Source organism: Stegostoma tigrinum, chromosome 2 (genome assembly GCF_030684315.1).
Source record: "Stegostoma tigrinum isolate sSteTig4 chromosome 2, sSteTig4.hap1, whole genome shotgun sequence".
NCBI classification, from domain to species: domain Eukaryota; kingdom Metazoa; phylum Chordata; class Chondrichthyes; order Orectolobiformes; family Stegostomatidae; genus Stegostoma; species Stegostoma tigrinum.
This window is the reverse complement of record NC_081355.1, coordinates 136,484,179-136,500,961: the sequence shown is the minus strand read 5'-3', so window position 1 is coordinate 136,500,961 and position 16,783 is coordinate 136,484,179. Positions and strand designations below refer to the sequence as shown.

The 16,783-nt window shown below is 43.5% G+C and overlaps 1 protein-coding gene across 6 annotated transcripts in view; it reads left to right on the top strand.

The window, feature by feature from the left end:
* Positions 1-16,783, top strand: part of LOC125466711 (toll-like receptor 3) — a 146,276-nt gene that overhangs the window by 98,633 nt on the left and 30,860 nt on the right. For 3 of the 6 annotated variants that reach the window (XM_048561639.2, XM_059639455.1, XM_048561621.2), the window contains 2 exons: positions 12,649-12,720; positions 14,657-14,731. The exons of 1 other annotated variant lie outside the window; for it this stretch is intronic. In XM_048561639.2, the coding sequence (XP_048417596.1) occupies positions 12,649-12,720; positions 14,657-14,731 (147 nt within the window). The remainder of the gene's footprint in view (positions 1-12,648; positions 12,721-14,656; positions 14,732-16,783) is intronic. 2 more of the 6 variants (XM_059639478.1, XM_048561630.2) reach the window with 1 other exon arrangement.

Genomic DNA, 16,783 nt, shown 5'->3' with positions numbered 1-16,783 from the left:
CTGAAGGAACTGTACTGTGCTGTACTTTTCTACGTTCTATGTTCTATAATTATTGTCTGGCATTTGTATGATGTGAATGTTACTTCTTACTTTTCAGCCCAGCCCTGGATATTGCCCAGGTGTTCCTACATGTGGAAGTGGACTGATTTAGAATCCAGGGAGTCACAAATGGTTATTCAGCAAATAACAGAGCCCTGTGTGTTAATATATGTAGTATGCACAATTGTTCCACACTACAAGCTCAACCGTTCAACAGTATGTTCAGTGCCGTTTGTGATTCTTCCGATATATGCAGCAGGACTTGGATAACAACTGGCTTTAGATAATAAAATGTGAGGCTGGATGAACACAGCAGGCCAAGCAGCATCTCAGCAGCACAAAAGCTGACGTTTCGGGCCTAGACCCTTCATCAGAGAGGGGGATGGGGGGAGGGAACTGGAATAAATAGGGAGAGAGGGGGAGGCGGACCGAAGATGGAGAGTAAAGAAGATAGGTGGAGAGGGTGTAGGTGGGGAGGTAGGGAGGGGATAGGTCAGTCCAGGGAAGACGGACAGGTCAAGGAGGTGGGATGAGGTTAGTAGGTAGCTGGGGGTGCGGCTTGGGGTGGGAGGAAGGGATGGGTGAGAGGAAGAACCGGTTAGGGAGGCAGAGACAGGTTGGACTGGTTTTGGGATGCAGTGGGTGGGGGGGAAGAGCTGGGCTGGTTGTGTGGTGCAGTGGGGGGAGGGGATGAACTGGGCTGGTTTAGGGATGCAGTAGGGGAAGGGGAGATTTTGAAACTGGTGAAGTCCACATTGATACCATATGGCTGCAGGGTTCCCAGGCGGAATATGAGTTGCTGTTCCTGCAACCTTCGGGTGGCATCATTGTGGCAGTGCAGGAGGCCCATGATGGACATGTCATCAAGAGAATGGGAGGGGGAGTGGAAATGGTTTGCGACTGGGAGGTGCAGTTGTTGGCTTTAGGCTGGCTGATAAGTGGCAAGTAACATTCATGTCATATATGAGTGGCATGTGAGGTGTTTGCTGGAAAAAAAACATAAGTTGCTGGAAAAGCTCAGCAGGCCTGGCACCATAGAACATAGAACAGTACAGCACAGAACAGGCCCTTCAGCCCACGATGTTGTGCCGACCATCTGTGAAGAAAAAAAATCAGTTAACGTTTCAGGTCCTGTGATCCTTCCTCACTTTGCTAACTTGGGGGTTTTATCCACCAAAGAGAGAGAGTGAGAGAGAGAAAGGAGACCAGGGGCAGAGACAGGTCCAAGCAGAGAAAAGTGGTTCACAATAGCAGTGATTTTATAATTAACAATAAACAGGAGGCTTTTGGAGCTGTCAGAGAGGAAGAATTCTAGTAGACTGTTGAAAATAAGATGTTAGATAATCCATTTCAAGCAGGAGTGGTGAGCTGAGTTGGCAATTATTTTTAAAGGCCTTGGTGAGAAACGTTAACTGAAGACATCATCAAATGAAAGTACAAGTATTTGCCCTTGCCAGTTGAGCAAATAATGGGGAGATAGAAGTGATTCTTCACTGAGGTCCTGGAAAAACTGAAACAGCTGGTGGCGATAGGAGAAACCAAAGGGCTGTCACAACCAGAACTGAAACCTTTTTGGACTCGGAGAGACCAAATCACAGTAGAGAACAGCATATTATTATGGGGAACAAGAGTGATTGTTCCGAGGAAAGATTGCCACCAGGTATTGGCTGAACTTAACTTGGGTCATCCAGGGGTTTCCAAACTGAAGATGTTGGTGAGAAGTTATGTTGGTGGCCAGGATTGGATGCAGACATAGCCACATTGGTGGGGCAGTGCCCAGAGTGCTAACAAGACAAAAAATTACTGCCAGCAGTTTTCTTACATCCTTGGGAATGACCAGGTAAAACTTGGACTAGGTTACATGTCAACGATGTCGGTCCTTTCATGGGCTCAATGTTCTTACTCTTTGTAAGAGCCCACTCAAGACAGCTGCACTTGCATAGAGTTCATTTGTAAAATTAGGGGACGAGAAAAACTGTGTGCATCTTTTGCAACACACGGATTCCCAGAAGTGTTAGTCACAGATAACGTGGTATTGTTTACCAGCTAGGAATTGAGTACTTTCTAAAGTCAAATGTTATTTGTCACATAAGGACAGCTCCAAACCATCCATCATCCAAAACAGCCGACAGCTTCACTAGATACCAAACTGTCTCAGTTACTATTTGATTATAGGACCATCCCTCATGCAACTACAGGGATAGATCCAGCAGAGTTGCTAATGGGGAGAATACGATGCACCAGGTTAAATCTGATCTTCCTGGACCCAGGTGGGAGAATGAAATGGCATCAGGAACACCAGTGCAGGATACAAGACTCTGCTAAATAAGAGAGACAGCTTATTTCAGGGGACAAAGTTTGGTGCAGGAACTTCAGGAATGGCCCTGCTTGGGTAAGAGGCATGTTCGACATGAGGTCAGACCCAGTGACATATAAAGGTCTGGTAGGTGTGACGGTCCTGAACAAGCACATAGACTCTATGAAAGCTGTAAACTCACGAATGCTGTGGGAGCAAAACATGCCCAGCTCCTCGACTGGCTTTCCACTTGTTCCAGAACCCGTGTGCTCTCCCTCTCTGTCAAGTGTTGAAGACATCTCAGAGTCTGCGATGGACACAGTGGATGTCCTTGTCTTGACACATTTGCCACCTGAAGAGGAGAATAAATTTCTTCTGAGACGTGCTGGGTATAAGAGGCAAGCTACTGTGCGTTACATGCTGCTTGTATCAGAGGCAGAGTTGGAGGATCCTGAGCCAGAGCTAAAATGCCCCAGGAAGAGCTGCTAAAGAAAGAACTGGCCTATATCCTTGGACTCAGATGGGGAAGGATAGAACAAAGAGCAAAGAAAATTACAGCTCAGGATCAGGCCCTTTGGCCATCCAAGCCTGTACCTATATGCTGCCCGTCACAGCTAAAACCCCTGACCCTTCCAGGGATCGTTTCCCGCTATTCCCATCCTATTCATGTATTTGTCGAGATGCCCTAAAAAGTCACTATCATATCTGCTTCCACAACCTCCACTGGCATCATGTTCCAGGTGCCCACTGCTCCCCCTGTAAAAACCCTGCCTCATACATCACCTTTAAACCTTGCCCCTCACACCTAAAATCTATGGCCCCTTGTAACTGACTCTTCCACCCTGGGAAAAAGCTTCTGACTGCCCAGTCTGCCCATGCCCTTCATTTTCTTGTAGACCTCTATCAGGTCGCCCCTCATCTTCTGTCATTCCAGTGAGAACAACCCAAGTTTCTCCAACCTTTCCTCATAGCTAATGCTCTCCATACTAGGCAACATCCAGGTAAATCTTTTCTGTACCTTCTCCAAAGCCACCACATCCTTTTGGTAGTGTGGCGACCAGAATTGAATGCAATATTCTAATATTCTAAATGCGGCCTAACTGAGGTTCTATAAAGCTGCAAAATTACCTGTCAATTTCTAAACTCAATGCTCCAGCCGATGAAGGCATGCATGCTTGTATGCCGTTTTGACTACCTTCTCCATGTGTGTTGCCACTTTCAGTGACCTGTGCACCTGTACACCCAGATCCCTCTGCCAATCAGTACTCTTCTGGGTTCTGCCATTTACTGTATATTTTCCATCTGGATTAGACTTTCTGAAACCTCACATTTTTCCAGATTAAACTCCATCTGCCATCTCACTGCCGAAGCCACCAACCGATCTATATCCAGCTGTATCCTTTGACAGTCCTCATCACAATCTGCAATTCCAGCAACCTTTGTGTCATTGGCAAATTTACTAATCAGACTAGTTACATTTTCTGCCAAATCATTTGTATGTATTACAAACTGCAAATGTCCCAACACTGATCCCTGAGGAATGCCACTAGTCATGGTCCTCTATTTGGAAATGCACTCTTCCACTGCTACCCTCTGTCTTCTATGACTGAGCCAGATTTTTTATCCATCTTACAAGTTCACCTCTGACCCTGTGTGACTTTACCTTCTGTATCAGCCTGCCATGAGGGACCTTGTCAAAGGCCTTACTGAAGTCCATTTCCTCAACATCCACTGCACTACCCTCGTTGATCATTTTTGTCACTTCCTCAAAAACTCAATCAAATTAGTGAGACGTGACCTCTCCTTCACAAAACCATGTTTCCTCTCACTAATATGTTAAAGTGGGAGAAAATGTTCTTGAAGAATCCTCTTCAATAATTTCCCTACCACTCATTTAGACCTAAGGCTCACCAGCCCGGAATTCATTGAATTATCCCTGCCACCCTTCTTAAACAAAGGAACAACATTGTTTATTCTCTAATCCTCTGTGGCCTCCCCTGTAGCCAGTGAGGATACAAAAATTTCCCTCAAGGCCCCAGCAGTCCTCACCCTTGCATCTCTCGGTATTCTTGGGTATATCCCATCAGGCTCTGGGGACTTGTCTACCTTAATGTTTTTCAAGACCCCCAATACCTCCTCCCTTTTGATCTCAACATGACCCCAAGCTATCTACACACCCTTCCCCACACTTATCACCCTTTTCTATAGTGAATACTGATACAAAGTACTCATTTGATACCTTGCCCATTTCTTCTGGCTGCATGCATAAATTCCCTTCCCTGTCCTTGAGTGGACCAACCTTCTGCCTGGCTACCCTCTAGCTCTTTGTATGTGTATAAGAAGCTTTGGGATTTTCCTTAATCCTGTTCACCAATAACTTTTCATGACCCCTCCTAGCCCTCCTGACTCCTTGCTTAAGTTTCTTTTGACTTTCCTTGTATTCCATCTGTGCTTCATGAGTTCCCACCTCTAGCCTTGATAAATGCTTCCTTTTTCTTTTTGATTAGACTCACAATATCTCTTGTTAACCAAGTCTCCCTAAATTTGCCATACTTATTCTTCATCCTTACGGGGATGTGCCTGTCCTGAGTTCCCAGCAACTTTCACTTGAAAGCGTCCCACATACTATATGTTGTTTTGCCCTCAAACATCTGCCTCCAATCTACATTCTTCAGTTCCTACCTAATACTGTTGTAATTAGCTTTCCCCACTTTATCACTTTCACCTTGTAACTGCACCTATCTTTATCCATCAGTACCTTAAAGCTTAATAAATTGTGATCACTGTTTCTGAGCTGCTCCCCTACTGAGATGTCGACCACCTGGCCAGGCTCATGCCTCAATACTAGGTCCATATGGCCCCTTTCCTAGCTGGACTATCTACATAATGTTTCAAGAAGCCCTTCTGGATGCTCCTTACAAACTCTGTCCCATCTGTGCACCAAACACTAAGTGAGTTCCAGTCAATATACGGGAAGTTAAAATGACCCACGACAACAGCCCTGTTTCTTTGACCCTTCATCCTTGTCACTGGACCCAAAATGCTATCTCTTTATTCCTTCACAGGTGCTGCCGGATCTGCTGAGCTTTTCCAGCAGCTTTGTTTTTGCTTCTGCCTACATATCTGTTCGTCTATCTCCAGCTGGCTATTGGGAGGCTATAGTTAACCCCAAACATTGCCCTTCCTGCTCCTGAGCTCTACCCATATTGCCTCACCATATGAGCCATCCAAGGTGGCCTCCCAGAGTATAGCTGTGATATTCTCCTTCCAAGTAGTGCAACTCCCCCACCCCTTTTACATCCCCATCTATCCCACCTGAAACATCTGTATCCTGGACCATGAATCCTGTCCCTCCCTTAACCAAGTCTCTGCAATAGCAACCACATAATAGTTCGAAGCACTAGTCCAAGCTCCAAGTTCCTCTAACTTACCTGTTACACTTCTGCCATTGAAACAGATGCAGCTCAGTCTACCAGACCTGCATTGTTCAGTGACCACACCCTACCTGCTCTTCCTCTGAACCTTACTGGCCCTTTTCTCTAGTTCCCTTTCAATCAATTCTCCTTTCTTTAGTTCCCACCCCCCGGCCGAGCTAGTTTAAATCCTCCCAAGTGACATCAGCAAACCTGCGAGCCAGAATATTTGTGCCCCTCCAGTGTAGATGTAACCCGTCCTTCTTGTACAGGTCTCACCTGCTCCGCGAGAGATCCCAATGGTCCAGATACCTGAAACCCACCCTCCTGCAACATCTGTTTCGAGATGCGTTGAGCTGTACTATCCTTCCATATCTAACCTCACTGGCACTTGGTACAAGAAGTAATCATGAGATTACACCCTTGGAGGTCCTGCTCTTTAACTTTCCATCTAACTCCCTGAACTGCTGCTGCAGGACCTCGTTACTCATCCTATCTATGTCGTCAGTACCAATATGTACCGCAACCCATGGCTGTTCACCTTGACCCTTTATAATGATTTCTGCCTGTTCAGAGATATCCTGGACCCTGGCAGCAGAGAGGCAACACACCATCCTGCAATCTGTTTTGCATCCACAGAAGTGCCTGTCTGTGTCCCTAACTAGAGTCGCCTATAACGAATGCTCTAGTGCTCTTTGTCCTTCCCTTCTTAAGAACAGAGCCAGCCGTGGTGCCACTAATTTGGCTGCTGTTGCTGCTGCTGTTATGCTCTGATGGGCATTCCCCCAACAGTATCCAAAAAGTATTACTTGTTATGGAAAGGAACAGCCACAGGGGATTCCTGCACTGGCTGCCTGCACCTCCTCGTGGTCACCCATCTACCTGTCTGCATCTTGGATGTCACCACATTTCTAAAACTACTGTCTATGATGCTTTCCGCCACCCTCATGCTCCTAAGTGTATCTAATTGCTGCTCCAACCTATCCATGCGGTCTGTGAGGAGCTGTAATTGGGTACATTTCCTGCAGATGAAGCCATTCAGCATGCTGGAAGCGTCACAGATTGCCCACATCTCACAAGTGCAGCACTTAACCCCTCCTACTGACATGCTATCCCTAATCAAGCTGTTTAAGAAAATTTATTAAACACTAATGCTTATTTATCACTGCATTATTCGAGGTAGGTCTTCCCTCACTCACCTTCCCTGGATGCTCCCTGGATCTCTCCCTTTCCCTTTGCTTCTGGACCTCACAGTGGAGTGGGTGTGCATTTGTTTTTGGTTAGAGGAAGATGTAGGGAGGGAAACACTGAGGATGTACGTTTCAAGCCCACCGACTCCCACAACTACCTAGAATACACCTCCTCTGAGCCAACATTCTGCAAAAATGCCATCCCCTTTTCCCAATTGCCTCCACTGCATCTGTTCCCAGGATGAGGCATTTCACTCCCGAACATCTCAGATGTCCTCATTTATCAAGGATCGCAACTTCTCCCCCCCCCCCCGCCCATCAGTGGTCGAGAACGCCCTCGACGATGTCTCCCGCAATTCCTGCAACTCATCCCTCACACCCCAACCCCGCAATAACAACCAAAACAGAATCCCCCTCATCCTCATGTACCACCCCACCAATATCTGGATCCAACGCATCATCCTCCAACACTTCTGCCATCTGCAATCCAACCCCACCACCAAAGACATTTTTCCCTCCCCACACTTATCTGCTTTCCAGAGGGACCACTCTCTCCGTGACTCCCTTGTCCACTCCACATTCTTCTCCAGCCCCACCACACCTGGCACTTTTCTCTGCAAACGCAGGTAATACTACACCTGCCCCTACACCTCCTCCCTCACCCCCATCCCGGGCCCCAAGGAGACCTTCGATGTCAAGCAGATTTTCACCTGCACATATGCTAATGTGGTATATTGCATCCGCTGTTCCAGTTGTGGCCTCCTCTACATTGGAGAAACCAAGTGGAAGCTTGGTGACCACTTTGCGGAACACCTATGCTCGGTTCGCACTAAACAACTGCACCTCCCAGTCGCGAACCATTTCAACTTCCCCTCCCATTCCTCAGATGAGATGTCCATCCTGGGCCTCCTGCATTGCCACAAGAATACCACCTAAAGGTTGCAGGAACAGCACCTCATATTCCGCTTGGGAACCCTGCAGCCCAATGGTATCAACGTGGACTTCGCAAGCTTCAAAATCTCCCCTCTCCCAACCACATCCCAAAACCAGCCCAGCTTCTCCCCGCCTCCCTAACCTGTCCTTCCTCCGCCTATCGCCTGCTCCCACCTCAAGCCCAACCCCCATCTCCTACCTACTAACCTCATCCGGCCCCCTTGACCTGTCCGTCCTCCCTGGACTGACCTATCCCCTCCCTAACTCCTCACCTACACTCAGCTTTAAGAACATAAAGAACATAAGAACTAGGACAGGAGTAGGCCATCTCGCCCTTCGAGCCTGCTCCACCATTCAAGAAGATCATGGCTGATCTTTTCATGGACTCAGTTCCACTTACCCGCGCTCTCACCATATCTCTTAATTCCTTTATTGTTAAAAAAAAATCTACCTTAGCTTTAAAAATGTTTACTGAAATAGTGTCAACTACTTCACCGGGCAAGGAATTCCATAGATTAACAACCCTCTGGGTGAAGAAGTAACTTCTTAAATCTGCTCCCTCTCATCTTGAGGCTATGCCCTCTTGCCCTAGCTTCACGTGTTAGTGGAAACATCCTCTCTACTTCTATTTTATCTATTCCCTTCATAATTTGATATATTTCTATAAGATCCCCCCTCAATCTTCTGATTCCAATGAATATACTCCCAATCTACTCAGCATGTCCTCATAAGCCAACCCTTCAACTCCAGAATCAACCTAGTGAACCTCCTCTGCAACCCCTCCAGTGCCAGTACGTCCTTTCTCAAGTAAGGAGACCAAAGCTGCACACAGTACTCCAGGTGTGGCCTCACCACCACCTTGTACAGCTGCAACATAACCTCTCTGCTTGTAAACTCAATCCCTTTGACAATGAAGGACAAAATTCCATTTGCCTTCCTAATTACTTGTTGTATCTGCAGACAAACCTTCTGTGATTCATGCACAAGGACACCCAGGTCCCTTTGCATAGCAGCATGCTGCAACTTTTTAACTATTCAAGTAATAATCCTTTTTACTATTACTCCAACCAAAATGTATGACTTCACATTAATTTACACCATATTCCATCTGCCAGACCTTTGCCCACTCACTCCATGTATCTATGTTCCTCTGCAAAATTTCACAGTCCTCTGCACACTTTTCTCTGCCATACGTCTCAGTGTCATCTGCAAACTTTGACACCCTACACATGGTCCCCAACTCCAAATCATTTACATAAATCGTAAATAATTGCGGTCCCAACACCGATCCCTGAGGCACACCACTAGTCACTGACTGCCAGCCAGAATAACACTCATTTGTCCCCACTATTTGCTTCCTCTTAGTCAACCAATCCTCTTTCCATGCTTATACTTTACCTCTGAAGCCATGCATCCTTATCGTATGCTGCAGCCTCTTGTGCGGCACCTTGTCGAAGGCCTTTTGGAAATCTAGGTACACCACACCCACTGGGTCCCCATTGTTCCACCTGGCTCATAATGTCTTCATAGAATTCCAAAAGATTTATCATGATCTGCCCTTCATGAACCCATGCTGTGTCTGCCCAACGGGACAATTTCTATTGAGATGCCTTGCTATTTCTTCCTTGATAATAGACTCTAGCACCATCCCCACTAGGGAGGATAAGCTAACCAGTCTATAATTCCCCACCTTTTGTTTACCTCCCTTTTTAAACAGTGACGTCACATTTGCTGTTTTCCAATCTGCTGGGACTGCCCCAGAGTCCAGCAAAGTTTGGAAAATTACCGCCAGTACACCTGCTATTTCTCCCACCATATCTTTTAGTACCCTGGGATGCATTCCATCAGGGCCAGGTGACTTATCAGTCCTTAGCTCCAATAGCTTGCCCAACACTACCTCTTCGGTAATAATGATTGTTTCCAGGTCCTCACCTACCATCGTCTCTGTCAATTACTGGCATGTTATTAGTGTCCTCCACTGTGAAGACCGATACAAAATATCTGTTCAATGCCTCGATCATTTCATCATATCCCAGAACTAAATTCCCCTTTTCGTCCTCTGAAGGGCCAATGTTTACTTTAGCCACTCTTTTTTCGTTTTATATATTTATAGAAACTTTTGCTATCTGTCTTTATATTCTGTGTTAGTTTTTTCTCATGTTCTGTCTTACTTTTCTTTATAGCTATTTTTGTGGCTTTCTGTTGACCTTTAAAGTTTTCCCAATCTTCTAGTTTCATGCTGTTTTTGGCCACTTTCTATGTCTTTGCTTTCAATTTGATAGCTCCCTTACTTCCTTAGATACCTATGGCAAATTACCGCTTTTCTTACAGTCCTTTCTTTTCACTGGAATATACTTTGCTGAGCACTTTGAAAAATTGCTTTGAAAGCCCTCCACTGCTCATCAACTGTTCCACCATAAAATCTTTGTTTCCAGTCTACTTTGGTCAAGTCCTCCCTCATTCTATTGTAGTCTCCCTTGTTCAAGCACTGGACACACTATCTTCACACTCTCCAACTGTATTCTAAATTCAACTGTACTGTGATCACTCCTTCTAAGAGGACCCCTCCCTCTAAATCACTATACCTCTCTCGTTACATAGGACCAGATCTAGGATAGCTTGCTCCCTCGTCGGTTCCATTACATACTGTTCAAGAAAACTATCACGGATAATTTACTGCCTCCCCCTCTCTCCCTATTTATTTCAGAATCCCCTTCCCCCCCCATTTCTGAAGAAGGGTCTACACTCGAAACATCAGCCTTCCTGCTCCTCTGATGCTGCTTGGCCTGCTGTGTTCATCCAGCTCTACACCTGGTTGTCTCCTAACACTGAGGAAGTGTTTGGTGTTGAATTGTCACTTGACAACAGCCCCTCTGCAAACTATCTTTTAGAAACAGTGATTGCACTGAAGCAGATCTTCCCCACGTCAGCCAATCAGTGTCAGCCCTGGTTGACAGATATAAACAGAGTGTCAGAGCTTCTGGGGTAGTCAGAACTGCAAATGCTGGAGAATCTGAGATAACAAGGTGTAGAGCTGGATGAACACAGCAGGCCAAGGAGCATCAGGGGAGCAGGAAAGCTGACATTTTGGGCCTAGATTTTCTGAAGGGTCTAGGTGCGAAATGTCAGGTATCCTGATCCTCTGATGCTGCTTGGCCTGCTGTGTTCACCCAGCTCTTCACCTTGTTATGTGAGAGGTTCTGTTTACTCAAAGAGTTGGCTCTGAGGGTGCTGAATCAATGACAAGGATTCTTCATGTGTAAATAAAGTGTGACTTGGTGGTGGGATACTGGCCCCTGTGGAGTTATTTCAGAAGGGTTTGGAGGAATATGAACCAAATGCTGGCAAATGGGACTAAATCAGTTAAAAATATCTGGTCGGCGCAAATGAGTTGGACCGCAGGGTCTGTTTCAGTGTTGCATAACTCTGTGACTTTATGACTCTGAATGCAAGACAAGAGCTTCAATAAAATGTTGCTTTCAATGATATTCATGGTCAATTCTCTTAAGGTGTATTATAGGAGCATAATTCGGTAAAATCCCGATTGAACCAAAGGAGTAATCAAAATTCCTAGTTGAAGTGGTCATTTTCAACATGGATTTGAAAAAAGAGAGAGGTGGAAAGGCAAAGAGATTTGAGAACAGAATTCTTGGGTTTTGGTTGGCTGAGAAAGATGAAGGCATGACTACCAGTAATACAGTTATACAGGTAGGGAATATACAATCCCATAGAAATCACTGGAAGGGTTGTAGGAGGTTAACAGAGGTAGAATGGCTCGATTGCATCGAAGAACTTGAACAGAAGGATGTAATTTATTAAATCCTCGTATTTGGCAGACTGGGAGCCAAAGTATGTTCCCCTGCAGGGGGGTGATGAGTGAAATGGTTATCCCACTGCCCCAACAACTTACGTTGATATATTTCTTGTCAATGTTGGCATCTTCTTCTCTTCCTTACTTTCTTTTTCACACTAGAAGTATGTAAACTGCAATCAGTATTCTGGTTCTCTATTCCCTTAAGTTTCCCAGTTTAGAACAGTCTTTTGTGATGCAGTTGTAATGCCCCTGCCTTTGGGCCAGATGGCCTGGGATCAAATCTTGACAGGTCCAGAATTAATGGAAGCATTCACTGAATTCCCCTAATTTCAAATTCACTTTATTTTTGCTCTTCCTAGATCTTTTTCCTCTAGATTTAGGAAGAACACATTTAGAATATTGACATTTGCAAACTACAAATACCAGAGCTGGATTCCAACTAACAAGTGATAAACATCAGAGACTTAGGAACAAAGAGTAGGCCATTGTGCTCCTTGAGCCTTTGCTGCCATTCAGTGTGTTCTTGGCTGATCTATAGCCCAACTGCATATTCCTTGAGCTTTGCTCAACAAAAATGTATCTATCTCAGATTTAAAATTAACTACTGATCTAACATTTACTGTCATTTGTGGAAGAGAATTCTAAACATCTCCCATCTTTGTGTGCCTACCATCTCTCCCGAACCGTTTGACGCTAATTTTTATCCTATGTCCCCTAGTTCTATAATCCCAAGAGGGAGGAAATTCAGTGGAAAACTATAAAGTTGAAATACCTTTTGTTGAAATGAACAGGGTGGATAATTTTAATCTATTCTAAATAACTTAATTACTTGTAGCGCCAATGGATTATTTTTAAATGAATGTACTTTTATCAAGAGTGATCTGTAAGCCTTGAACATGGAGAATGTGTTTGCTGAAGATAGATTTTTTTTTTAATTGCTTTGCAATTTTTGTTCTCTTTTAGGAACATAAGTGATAATTATTTAAGCTTAATAGGTACTGGTGCTTTTGATCGACTATCTTCAATAATCTACTTGTAAGTATGTTTGCGATATTAAAATTGAACTAATTTAAATGTTATTTTTTCCAAAAATCTACAATTCTGTATATGTTTGAATTACTTTTTGAAGGTTTGATTATTTTTAAACTTAATTACTACCCTGTAACTGTATTTGTAGGTATTGTAGTTTGAATATTTACTTCCAAAGTTTCTCTGTTGTTTAGTCAACAAATACATTGGCTCTGAATGCTGTGTACTGGAATTAAAGCATGTATATCAGAATGGCCCAGTGTTTTTCATTAGCTGGACGGTGTCTGTGGAAAGAGAAAATTGGAAGACAGTTTTTTTGACTTTGCCTATTTTACTCCATTATCCAGTGTTGGTTCAACTGCCCGTTGTACGTCTTGCCACTGAGGTCAATAGAAATCAAAATGGAGGTTGATATATGACAGGCGGTTTAATTAGTCTTTTTATACTAATATCCAAAGTCAAAATTATGCCCAAATGCTTTAAAAACATAGGCAATTCCACCCTGGAACTCAGGGGCGGCCAGATGGATCAGCGGTTTGCACTGCTGCTTCACAGCACCAGAGACCTGAATTCAATTCCACCCTTGTGTGATTGTGTATTATGGAGTATGCACACATTCCCCGTGTCTGCATAAAATTCCTCTGGGTGCTCTGGTTTCCCCCACAGTCCAAATTTGTACAGGTTAAATTGATTGGACATGGGAAATTGCCCCATAGTGTCCAATGTTGGGTAGACTTGGTTGCTTAGCCATGGGGTTATGGGGGGATGGGCCTGGTGGGGTGATCTTTGGTGGGTCAGTGTTGATAGGCCAAATGGCTTGCTTCCACACTATATAGATTCTATAATGAATAGATGTGGTTAGGTTGATTTGTCATCTGACCTTTCTTATCTTAATTTATCCACAATCCTATCTATTAGCATTTTATCTTGGAATGGGAATACTGCCAAAAAATGATCAGCACTTGCAAATAACTTAATGATATAAAAAATTATTTCATTATCTTCACAGTGAATTACAAATCAATGAGTGAGATAGATTTATGATGCTTTCTTTGAGCATCTGGCACGAGCAAAGGTTTGCATGGGTGGAAGGGTAGGAAGGTGAAGGGAGGAAGGGGTTGTGCTAGGTGCCATAGAGTCATTGAGTCATACAGCATGGAAACAGACACTTTGGTTCAATTACTCCGTGCTGACCATGTTCCCAAACTAAACTATCCCCATTTGCCAGTGTTTAGTCCATATCCCACCAAACCTTACCTATTTGCATACTTATCCAAATGGCTTTTACAGGTTATAACTGCACTTGAATCCACCACTCCCTCTGGCATTTCATTCCACATGCAAACCACTCTCTGTGTAAAAAAAAATTGCTCCTCATGTCCTTTTTAAAACTTTTTCTGCTCTCACCTTAAAAATATTCTCTCCAATTTTGACCTCCCCCACCCTAGGAAAGACACCTTTACTATTTATCTGCTCTCTATGTCCCTCATATGTGGAATGGTTTTCTGTTTTAGTAATATATGCTTGTGTTCCTTTAAAATTGAATTGACCAATTGTGGCAAGATCAATGCTAATTCATACATTTCCTAATGATAGTCATGTTGCATTGAGAGTCATCAAGCCATAAGCGAACACTTGCCTGCAATGGAGGACAGAAAAATAAGTTATAGGATGAGGGTAAATGAATAATCACCAGCCATCCATTCAGTGTCAACCATAGAAGTCTTTGAGTAGGTTTCTTATTTTCCGTCTTGGCTACAGATGCTACCATTGCTTGGCAGTCTTGAGTGAGTGGGAAGAAATATAGCAATAAGAAAAAGTGGCAGTATTTTAAATTTGCACACACATAGACACACACGTATACACAAATTATATTGTCATATTACTTCAGCTTCTTATATTCAAAATTAGTCATATATTTGAAGTATTTGTTCATTTCTAGAGATCTTCGTGCAACCTCCATTTCTCTTGATGTTCTCAAAGGTATCTTAGAGAGTACAATAAATATTGTCAACCTGTAAGTATATCTGTTCTCAATCATTGCTACCAGTAATTTGTTATTCTGTGCTCTGATTCAATTTCAGATATTTACCATGTAGTGTAATAGACAGAATAAGAAAGTATAGAGTAACAGACAGAATGAAAGTAGCTGAAAGCGTTTGTTCCCTTCATTAATGTCTGTAATGTGTATTTTTGTATCCCCTAAGTGTGTGGTCAATTTGAATAACCAGTACCAAGCTTTTTTTGTTGGCTTAAATAAAGTGGATCATATATTTGCACAGTCACCCTGAAAATCTACTTCCGTTGTCATTCAAGCACACATGTGCGTGCATACTGAAATTCATTTATACAGAATGGTATATTTTTACAAGAAACTTCATACACCTAGAGACTTTAAGATGTTGCAGTCTCTAGTTTTAAAGGTGAAGATATTGCTGTCTTATTGGCTGCTGTTTTTGCACTTGTTGTTTGCAGACTGACTATTTCCCTCTAGTTATGAGTTAGTAAGATTTTTTTAGCTGTTGCCAGCTTTGGTCACATTATCAATACTTGTTTTGTCCACCTAGAGAAATTGAATAAGATCATGAGACCATAAGAAGTAGGAACAGGAGTAGACCATTCAGCTCCTCAAGACGACCCACCATTCAATACGATCATGGAAGATTGACATTACTCATGTCCACTATTTTGCCTTTTACCTGGAAACTTTGATTCCCTTACTGATCAAGAATCTATCCATCTCAGTCTTAAATATACACAGGGACCCTGCTCCCACAACTCTCTGTGGCAAGGGGTTCCAAACCTTCCTCATCTCGGTCTTAAGTTGGCACCCCTTTATTGTGAGGGGAAACGTCCTCACAGCTCATCAAAAAAATCCCTCCATACTAGGGATTATCCTGGTGAACCTTCTCTGAACTGTCTGAAATGAAATGATATTGTTCCCTAAAATGGGGACAACACTGCTCACAATACTCCAGATTTGGTCCCACCTTGTATCGTTGCAATATTTATACCCCAACCCAACTGAAATAAGAGCCAACATTGCATTAGCCTTCGTGACTACCTTCTGCACCTGTGTGGCAGCTTTCTGTGTTTCATGCACAAGTGCTCCCAAGTCCCTTTGTGCTGCAGCTTTCAGCAGCTTTTCTCTATTTAAATAATATTCTGAAGTCAGAAGTTACTGCACAATGGAGATTGAATGGGGGTTATTCAACTTAGTAATGATGAATTGGTTTCTCCATGCCTGGTTTGTTGAGCTTTGAGTTCAGAGTGAGGAAGACCGACAGTCAGTTCATTTTGAATTTTGCACAGATCAGTTTCATATGCTACGTCCATTCCAGTGGGCATGCCACTCATGGCTATTCAATTAGGAACCTTGAGAGGTGAAATCATCTGTCTGTAAATTGAAAAAGTCTTCTTACCCTCAGCAACTATTTTCACAGAATCACATAAATAATATAATACAGAAATTGTCTGCACCAACTCTTTAAACCAGCATGGATACTTAACCGACAATCTCCTGCTTTTCCCCATATCCTTTAACAGTATTTCTATCCCAGTTAATCATCCAATTCTCTCTTGAATCTGCCTCCACCGTACTTTTAAGCAGTGCATTCCAAACTCTAGCCATGCTGTGTCAAAAAGTTTTATCTCTTCGGAGTTCTGAGAAAAGATCACTGGATCCAAAACGTTAACTCTGATTTTTTCTTCACAGACGCTGCCAGAGCTGCTGAGTTTGTCCAGCAACTTCTGTTTTTGTTCCTGATTTACACCATCTGCAGTATTTTTGTGTTTTTTTTAACAGACTGCAGTTCTCCCATCCTTTACCATTGAGTACAGACCCAGTATTCTCAACCTTTACTTACTTGACAAAACCTTCATCCATAGCTCCTCTGGACTTTCCCCAATGCCAAAGCACCTTTCTTTAGACACAGGGCTACTGCTCACAATATTCCAAATGTGGTCTGACCAGTGCCTTTTACAGCCTCAGAGTACATCCCTGCTCTTATATTCTCAAAATTAATGCTAACATTGCTTTTGCCTTCCTAACTGCCAAGAATATTAACCT